The 10,522-nt window shown below is 36.3% G+C and overlaps 1 protein-coding gene across 1 annotated transcript; it reads left to right on the top strand.

Annotated features, from left to right (window-relative positions):
* The first annotated feature begins 550 nt into the window (after positions 1-550).
* Positions 551-10,322, top strand: FASLG (Fas ligand). Its single transcript, XM_077278904.1, has 4 exons — positions 551-836; positions 4,653-4,695; positions 4,788-4,841; positions 6,793-10,322. The coding sequence occupies exons 1-4, from the start codon at positions 573-575 to the stop codon at positions 7,182-7,184; spliced, it is 753 nt and encodes a 250-aa protein (XP_077135019.1). The 5' UTR covers positions 551-572; the 3' UTR covers positions 7,185-10,322.
* The last annotated feature ends 200 nt before the right edge of the window (positions 10,323-10,522 follow it).

Below are 10,522 nucleotides of genomic sequence, written 5' to 3'. Positions count from 1 at the left end.
CTGCCACCTCACCCCCACCCAAGCTGCTGCACCCCCCATCTTCTTGTCTCTTCCTCATTATCCCGTAGAATGTAAGTCCGCAAGGACAAGGTCCTCTCCCCTCTGTACCAGTCTGTCATTGTACATTTGTTTACTGTAAACGATATGTATAACTCTGTATGTAACCCCTTCTCATGTACAGCACCATGGAATTAATGGTGCTATATAAATAAATAATAATATTAATATATGCTACACGATTATTGAGAGCCAAGTGTTCCTAGTAATACTCATTCCCAAGAATCATGCAGTGCAAATACACCATTAGCTTTTTGAAACTTTTTCTTTTCATTTTAAACAAACAGATGAATCTCTATAGTAACATCTAATCATGTGGGAGTTATATTAAAGCAAGTCATATAGATCTTTCACAAGGAGGATGTTGGTTGCAAATGCACAAAAAGGGAGGGGGAAGTAAAGGGGAAGAATTTAAAGAAGGTGTAAAAAGGCGGGCGTTGCTATATTAGAACTATAAAGTGAGAAAAAAAATAACTTCTTCCTTGAGCTAAATCTGTAGCACATGAAGATTAAACATGCATCAGCAGAACCTAAGATATGCACAGGAACCTGTTTTTTGGATGAACCAGCATGAAAGACCTGTAATTCTGACCCATGCAACAATGCAGCCGACGCCACCTCTACCAACTTTTCCAGATTTCAGGAAAAAGCGACGCAAAGATGGAACTTGTGCTTATCTTGTGTTTATATTTCTCCTGGTCCTTTTGGCACTGGCAGGAGTTGGCCTGGGAACTTATAAAATCATAGAATTACAGAAGAAGCTGGAAGAGATCAAACAGGTATACGCACTTACTGTATGTTTCCTTGTCATTGCTCCATATATGCAACATGTACGAAAGGGTTTACGCAATTTGCATTTAATACAAAGCAATTTCAGCTGTCTACTCTTTACTATTTATACTATTTGGGGTCACCTTTTATAGACCTACAAGAATTTCACAGCTATGGCAGTGAATCAGTAATATACAAGCAAAACTGTATGGAACTTCAACTTGTTTGGTGCTGCCATGTAAATCTGTCAGCAGAATGCAAGTCATAGGAGAGGACAGGGTATGAAGTCCAGCAGCTACTGGTGCTCTGGTTATGCGGGTTATCCTTGGTTATCAGTATCACATATCATCAGCATTAGTTCAGTGATGGTCGTCCGGCACTCCCAACAATCGGCTGCTGGAAGGGGCTATGGTGCTTGTGCGATTACTGTGGTATCCTTGCTCACATCCGGTGTCACACTAGTTCGTAATTGCACTTGTAATACTTCTTCGTTGCAGCTTTGCTTGGTATTGCAGTACAGTTCCATTCGCTTGATTGAAAAGTAACTATGGAACGTAATCCCTCCCTAGTGGTGGATGGATGCAGTCAGAATTTCAGAATTTACCTCTTTATACCTAAAGGCTTTTAAATCTCTATTTTACAAGAGTTTCAACCACTGTAAAGAATTGTTAAGCAATTGATCACAGATTTTTAGTATTCATTATTTACATACGGTAAATTAAATTATAATAATGCCCCAGAGTGGAAATTCACTTTTATAAAGCAAATACAGTATCAACATTACTATTAAATTTCTGTTTAGTTAATTCTATAATACGCACTTGTAGAATCATCAATGGACAAACCGAGCTTTAATGACTAGCACAAAACAATGGTGCAATGCAGGAATTATAGCCTGGAATCCACTCTGTGTGTTCTCTAGTCCTGCAAAACATGCAAACGTATCCAATAGAAGTCCTACTGTAAGAAACTGATCCTACTGTTCACCAACCAATATTATACTGTGCCGGGAAACTATCCAGTAGGTGTTATACTATATTCCCTGGATACGAGATACCATACACTAATATTAACCTTTTCTTCTATGCTCATTCTGAGATTCTCCGTGTGCAAGATGTCATTTATCTATTTCTGAACGTGCACAACATGAATGGTCCAAGTGCTTCCTGCTATTTATCATTCTGCCGTCATTCCAATTTGTCTTTTTAATTTCATTTTGTCTGTACTTTTATCCTTTCAATGAGTTTAAATTAGTAAAATTACTTCAATTAATAGACTCATACATTAATTATCAGGGTGTAACTACAATAGGCGCAGAGGTTGAAATTGCACCTGGGCCCTGGAGCATAAAGGGCCCAAAAAGTCCCTTTACCCTATATGAAAAGACCAATTTTATTAAAGATTTACAATAATTCGGGGCCCTGTTGAAGGTTTTGCATGGGGCCCATGAGCTTCCAGTTACGCCACTACCGGTTCCATCATTATTTATGGCTGATCATTAACTCACTTCTAGTCTGCAGAGAACTATCCAAAGTACACAACATAGATGTGTTTTATGGATATTTCAGATAGAAAACCATACTGATGCTTATGAAGGCTAAATACTATATTCTGCTGTAATGGAAAATACATAGTTTCTAACATTGTTAATAAAGTTCCACACCTGCCTAATGGACAGTAGAATTCATGTGACTACGGTCCTATAATATATATCTGCATATATATATATATATATATATATATATATATATACGGTATATACGGTATGCATATATATATGTGTGTGTGTAATTTATATGTATTTGATATATTTATAAATTTGTGGTTCTAATTTATAATCTTATGTATTTTATATATTGTATAATTTAATAAAATATAAATGTATTTTAATTGCAACAAAGTCACAATGTTATACCCAAGTTTGGGAACTATGCACTTTTCTTTACAGCAGGGTATAGGACAGAATATATATAAAATATAATAAAGCGTGATGAAGCAAACTTATAGTGTAACTGTAATTTTATATATTATAGCTAGGTGATGCACAGCATTGCTGATCAGTAGGTGACCAGATCCTGAGACCCCCACCGATCAGTCAAACACAACTCTAAGTGCGCAGTCCCTGTATGAGGTGTGCAGGCCCAATAGTAAGTCTGTGGGTCCATACACAGCTCTATGAGAGCTGTGGAACTTCAGAGTTGTGTTTTGGCAGATCGGCAGGGATTTCAGTATCCGGACCATCACCAATCAGCCACACTATGTAGCGCTTGTAAAATATAAAAACTTTTCCAAAATGTTGGTTACACTTTGAAGAGCGCCATAAATAAACTTCAATAAGTCTGAAAAATCATTGCTCATGCCGGGGTCTCATATCCTCCAACATAAAAAGTATCACAAAACTTTGATCTCCACTGACACATTTATGCTCATTATTACGTTGTTAGATAATGAAATTAAAAAGTAGGATATAGGACAACATTCAAACTCACTAAAACATGGCTAAATTATAGCATTAATATTTTTCCCATGCAAGTGGAAGAGCTGGGGTCTAATCATTCCCGTCACTATAAGAGCATGGGAAAGTTTGACCTTTATGTGTGTCATTGAGCATTTGTGTAACCCATGTGTTATAAACTATAAAGCTGCTCTTCATCTCTTTAATATTTCACATATGATATATATGTAAGCTCTATTGTTATGGGTCCAAGGTCTTTTAAGTGTCTTCTTCACAACTAGGAAATGTACAGACAAATATTGGAAATTAATGTAAAAGGAAGGTGTCAAAGACAACCTGTTGGTTTATATATTAATTTAGGAAACAAACTTTCTTCTTTTTAATGAGCGCCTATAAGAGTTTATATACAATTGCGGCAATATATATTTTTGACAAATGTTGCAAAACCTTTTGACATGTGTTCATCAAGATCCATTCTTACTTAAATTGTCAGTAAATTAATCTTTTTAAAAGGATATTCCTAGAAAGACAAGTTATCCCCTATTCACGGGATAGGGTAGAATTTACTGATCACGGGGGTCAAGCGGTCAGATCTCCAAATGATCAGAAAGTTATCCCTAATCTCTCATGGACAGGTAATAACTTGCTTTTTTTGGGCAAGTGGAGTAATCCTTTAATAGTTTAATAAGAGGTTTTTTTTTATCACATGTTTAGATATTTGAGTGCTTAAGAATTAAGTTCTAATTAAATAACATTAACTGCAAATTGCTCCTCCATGAGAAGGGTGAAAAATATCATAAGTATACGAAAGAGTCCTGCCGCCCCCTGAACTCCATGCTTCAAGCTATTACCATACAACATGATACATATACAATGCCCCATGTTCTGGTAATGGGGAGAGCAAACGACCGTTGTGTTGGCAGTCTCTACTGCACATTGACGGGTTTACAGATGCTTTCATTAATGTCTGTATTCTGCCCAAGTCCCAGGAGAGAATCTAACTGAGAAGTGGATTAGATAATAAGTCTATTAAAAGTTTTGATGGTTGTGTAATTTGGAAAATGAATTAATAAATAATATAATAAAAAATAAATCTAGTAGGGTAAAGGAAATAATTAGATAAATTCATGAGTTCAGAAATGGGCTAAAAAGATTATCTGTCTCTTTGGAGGACCCAGACACAAGCAGCGCATTGTAATACTTACTTTCCCCTGTGGAGGCACTGCTAGAGGGCACTGCTAGAGATCTGATCACTGACTTTAGTATTCCCCAATGAGAATTTGAATTGGAGAGAATGGGACTGAATATGACGAATCATTACATATATTCCTCCAGAGAATTGCCTGATGTTATCTCTGTTTTCTTGCAGTCCAGTGATGCAGATTTATCTCCTTCGTCTGCAAAGCTAACAGGTAAATTACACTCCTTTAATATTTTTTTCAATTCCATATATGAAATCCTCCAGAATTCATGGAGGTTACTTTTTGGCCATTGTGTTTTGCAGGGCTGGAAAAACACCCAGAGAAAAAAGAAGGCAGGTTAGCTGCACATGTCACAGGTAAATCACTACTGAATTTTAAATGGCAGGTCGGAAAAAAATGGTATTTACTTGCAACCGTAGGGGAAATCTGCAGGTCAACAGCATTCTAAAAATGTGCTTAGTCCAAGAGTCCTTCTCATGCGCCAGTGGCAGCTCCGTGCTGACTCGGTTAGACCACCCACAAAGTCCAAAGCCATCAAAAATTCAAGATTCCAAAGCACCAGAGAAAAAGGGGATAAAACATAACCTTTATTTCAATATTCCATTCTTAAAAAATCAAATAGTGAAATACAATTGAGTTAGACAAGTGAAGCCACGTTTTGGCCCAAAATGACTTTTTTCAAGCCAGAGATACAATAATAATAATAGCTGTAATTTTTATTGTAGTTCTGACTTGGAAAAGGCCCTTTTGGGCCGAAAGTTGGTTTCACTTGTCTACCTCAATTGTATTTCACCATGTGATTTGTAAGGATGGAATATTGGAATGAAGGTTATGTTTAATCCCTATTTTCTCTGGTGCTTGGAATCTTGGATGTTCTAAAAATGTGTCTAATTGTAAGTGCAGCTGCAGAGTCAACATGAAGTTACATTCTCCCTAAAGCCGCTCGCTTCCAGTAATTGGAGCAGTACAAGTGGCACAGTGAGAACACTGCAATCACTCCCCTGATCTTTAACTAACATCCTGCTCTGCACACACACTGCACACGTTGCAGAGCAGGCTGTCAGTCAAGGAGCAGAGGGCATGATTACAGTTTTGCTGACAGTTTCATCTAATATCCAAATATTTTTCTTTTTCACACAAGTGTCTGACTTTGTTGATCAATGTACATTCATTGTAGACCAGATGACCTGCCAATCGCTAAAGAATTGAGAATTGCAAAGGCACAAGTTTAATACATTCTTCGAAGATGAGCATCTGGCTGCTTTAAATGATATGCATTTATTTATGTAGTGGAAAAAAATATCCTACTCTAGACGGTGTACACACTACATCTAGGAATTCCATTCTTTTCAGATCTGGAATTGTTTTGTATCCCTTTTCTTGAGTAAAGGAGTAGTCCAGCTTTAGGAGAGAGCTCTGATAATTATACTGTATCAACCATGTACTGTATCAGGGCATCTTGTCATCTTCTGTAGGGATAGGTTCAAAGAAAAGATTCAAAACTAATGTGTATTGTGTAATTTCCACCGCTAACCCTTAGATTCCTGCCATGGATATGTCAAGGATTTGCAATCTGTGCTGCCATGGATCCACATGATGGTTAATGCCATTGTCACTCTATAGATTGTTTTTGCACTTCCTGTGTGGAATCCTTAGCAAGAAATAGCAAGCTACTTATTCCCGTGGCAGCTAAGCATCTGCTCACAAAATTTCCATTGCATATTATTGGGCAGCATGTTTGCTCAGTGGGCAGCATTGTGGCTCAGTGAGTAGCACTGTAACCTTGTAAACCTGGGTTTGTATTCCATCTAGGATCTCACTTAGGACAACGACTGCAAAGAGTTTGCATCTTTTTCCTGTGTATGCGTAGAGGCACTCCGGTTTCCTCCCATACTCCAAAGACATACTGATAGGGAATTGAGATTGTGAGCCCCAATGAGGAAAGTGATGATAATGTCTGTAAAGCTCCGTGGAATTAATGGTTCTATGTAAGCTAGTAAAATAAATAAAAGTCATGTGACTGTGGTGGCAGGAATTCCATTTATATCCATTGCATACAGATTTAATTTGGACTTAGGAACTGAATCCAAAAAGAAATCCATATGAAAAATACTCTGTGTAAAGATACCCTATGAATTAATGTTTATACATATAGAGCTCGAAAACCATATAGGGTCCATCCTTAGAGAATATCAAAAAGTTGCATCATTTTTTGGGTTACATCAAACTCTTTAGACTTATTAGAGATCTAGAATGTCACTTTAAACAAAATATTTTCTATAACAACTCAATACTTTGATCTTACAGGAAAGAACAGTCAAAATTTGCCACTCATTTGGGAAGATCAAATTGGGCGTGCATTTACCGCAGGCATTCGATACAAAAACAGAGGCCTAATAGTGAATAAAACAGGCCTTCATTTCCTCTATTCCTCCATCTACTTCCGGGGGACAGATTGTTCTAAGAAAGAATTGACTCATGTTGTCTACAAGAAGTCCTCAAGGTATCTAGGAGAAATCAAACTGCTGGAAAATAAAGAGGATCACAACTGCATCCCATCTTTTATATGGGGAAAACAGAGTTACGTAGGAGCTGTATTCAACCTCACCAGTTATGATGAATTGTATGTAAATGTTTCCAATGTCAAATTAGTAAGTTTTGATGAAACCAAAACATTTTTCGGCCTTTACCAATTATGATTTGAACTTTACAAGTCCCAAATATATTAGAAAATTGTGATTTTGATATTTTGAAGGTGGTCTCCATCTCATACATTCCCTATGTAATGGGGGACTCCTGCCGTCATGATGTAATATCTTGTTTTTTCAATCTTGCGCACGTCATCAGATGGAAGGTGTGCAATAGTAATATTTTTGAAGTTGCTATTTCCTAGAAATTTATTTTAGGATCCATGTTTTAATGGATATGTGTCATATTTCTCTTTTCTGAAGTCAAGTGATGTTGAGTTTTCGTCTTTGGACTGTTTCATTTTTCTTTCATTTTATCATATTCGTCAATCAGTTGAAAAACTGGTTGATGTGTATAAAAAGCATTTTTAAGGGAACATGAAATTTTAGGTTTATGTGAGCTACATCTATAAGGACAAAGAAATTGTGTAATTGCATCAATCCCAACAAGATCCCAATGGAGCTGATGCAAGGTTAGGGATCAGTCCTTTAATCCCAAAGATTAAATGAGTAAAATTACAAACCAACCACTATGCTACTATAATGGGCAGAAATGGGAGAGAGCTCACCACCTAATACAGATAAAGGATAATGTCAACAGTCCTTGATTTCCAACTAATCAGTCCAATAGAAAATCTGTAGTGAAACTGCAGGAACCCTTGTAAAAGTCACGATTTAGATGAAGTAAAGTGGATAAATCCAGGTAAAAGGAACATAAACTGATAAAATGCAATATAGTTTAGTGGATTTTAGTGGAATATAGTCTAATGGATTATTAAACTAAACTAGTAATTTAGTAATAATGAATATAGTAATAATTAATCTAGTAATTTAGTGGAATATAGTCTAGTGGATCTTCATTAGACAGGATAAGCAGTGAAAGGTATTTATTACACTCACAAAAGTAATTAAAACAGCTCTAAAAAACAAATAAATGGAGCAGTCCACCCCATGGCAAGTTTGTAGCCCGACCCAGTGTTTCGCCCTACAAATGACGACTTCTTCCATCACTGTGTAAGAATCATTGTTCTTATAGTCTAAATATTACAGTAAAATAAAGAAAAATAAAAGCAATAATGCAGGTCAGCCATATCTATGGTTCACCAATATTTGATGAAAGACTTCATCAAGATAACACTTTAAAGATTAAAATCCGCTTGGCGATTACATGATTATATTGTAGAAACCTCAAGATATTAGATATTATCACTAAGGGAGCTTTGGCCAGACCTACATAGCAGGGGATATAGAAAATCTGAAAAGTACCAAGAGTGAGAATTGCCGTATTAGTGTGGCTCCATGCCTTGACTTACAGAGTCGGGTGCTCACCTGTCTAGAATCCTTGTGCCCTAATAGAAGAATGGAAAGCCCCCTTCAAAGAATTGCAAATTTCTAATTTTGATTCAAGATCCTCCAATGAAGAGTCTATTAGACAACAGTAAATATTCACATTTATAGTTGTTAATTGAAGACATCTTCTGACTTTATAACACCAATAATCTTCCATCACTATACAAATCTTTAAGTAGCGCAGCATACATGTAAATTTCCTATCAATAATTTATTTCCAGTCACTCTTGTGACATTTTTACTTGCACAAAATTGTAAGCTAAGGAGCTACACAAAGCATTTTAAGTGGAGTATATAGGTATGGAGAAATGTAATTACTAAGTAATTACAGTTATGCAGATTGGTTTAAAGAGAACCGGACCTATGAACATGACGTCTTTTCTGTGGGCAGTATGTTATGAAGCACGAGGATCTGAGCAGATAGAATAGCCGGTTAATCAATATATCTCAAATATAAAAATCTCCTTTGTATTTTGGTTAAAAAAAAACTATTGCCATCTTTTAAATTTAAAAAATGACAAAAAAGAAAATGGGACAATACAAAAGTTTGGGCCCCTTGCATGGTTAGTACCTAGTAGCATCCACTGTTGAAAGTATCAGAGCATGTAAATGCTTTTTGTAGCCAGCCAAGAGTCTTTCAATTCTTGTTTGAAGGATTTTCATCCATTCTTACTTGGATAATTCTTCCAGTTCTGTGAGATTCCTGGGTCATCTTGCATGCACTACTATTTTGAGTTCTAGCCACAGATTTTCAATGATGTTCAGATCAGGGGACTGTGATCGCCATTGTAAAACCTTCACCTTGCGCCTTTTGAGGTAGTTTATTGTGGATTTTGATGTGTGTTTAGGATCATTATCCATTTGTTGGAGCCATCCTCTTTTCAACTTCAGCTTTTTCACAGATGGTGTTATGTTTTCATCAAAAATTTGTTGAAATTTCATTGAATCCATACTTCCTTCTACCCGTGAAATGTTCCCGTACCATTGGCCGTGACACAACCCCAAAACATGATTGATCCACCCCCATCCTTAATGGTTGGTGAGATGTTCTTTTCTGAAATTCTGTGCCTTTTTTTCTCCACACATACCTTTGTATGTTTGTATTGTGGTCAAAAAGTTCTATTTTAACATCATCAGTCAACGGTACTTGTTTCTAAAATGCATCAGGCTTGTTTAGATATTCTTTTGCATACTTCTGATGATGAATTTTATGGTGAAGACACAGGAGAGGTTTTCTTCTGATGACTGTTCCATGAAGGCCATATTTATGCAGGTGTTTCTGAACAGTAGAACGATATACCACAACTGCAGAGTCTGCTAATTCTTTTTAAAAGTCTTTTGCAGTCAATCGGGGATTCTGATTTGCCTCTCTAGCAATCCTACAAGCAACTTTTACTGATATTTTGCTTGGTCTTCCAGACCTTATTTTGATCTCCGCTATTCATGTTAACTACCATTTCTTAATTAAATTTTGAACTGAGGAAGGGCAACTTGAAAATGCTTTGCTATCTTCTTATAGCCTTCTCCTGCTTTGTGGGCCTCCACAATTTTCATTATCAGAGTGCTGGGCAGCTGCTTAGAAGAACCCATGGCAGCTGTTTTTGGTACAAGGCTGGAGGAGGTTGGATTTTTATAAAGCTGGGAAATGTGCAACACCTAGCCTTTCTTAACAATGATAGAAAACAAGTCATAACATTAACAGGCTAATTAAGATCTGAAACCTTAGGCAAAGTTATCTGAGCATCCAAAGCTCCAAGGGTGCCCAAACTTTTACATTGGCTCACTTTCCTTTTTGTAATTTTAAAAATGTAAAATATGTATGCATATGTATATATATATATATATATATATATATATATATATATATATATATATATACAGTACAGACCAAAAGTTTGGACACACCTTCTCATTTAAAGATTTTTCTGTATTTTCATGGCTATGAAAATTGTACATTCACACTGAAGGCATCAAAACTATGAATTAACACATGTGGAATT

The sequence above is a fragment of the Ranitomeya variabilis genome, chromosome 8, assembly GCF_051348905.1.
Source record: "Ranitomeya variabilis isolate aRanVar5 chromosome 8, aRanVar5.hap1, whole genome shotgun sequence".
Classification (NCBI taxonomy): domain Eukaryota; kingdom Metazoa; phylum Chordata; class Amphibia; order Anura; family Dendrobatidae; genus Ranitomeya; species Ranitomeya variabilis.
The sequence above is the reverse complement of the archived record's forward strand: the minus strand, read 5'-3'. Positions and strand labels throughout refer to the sequence as shown.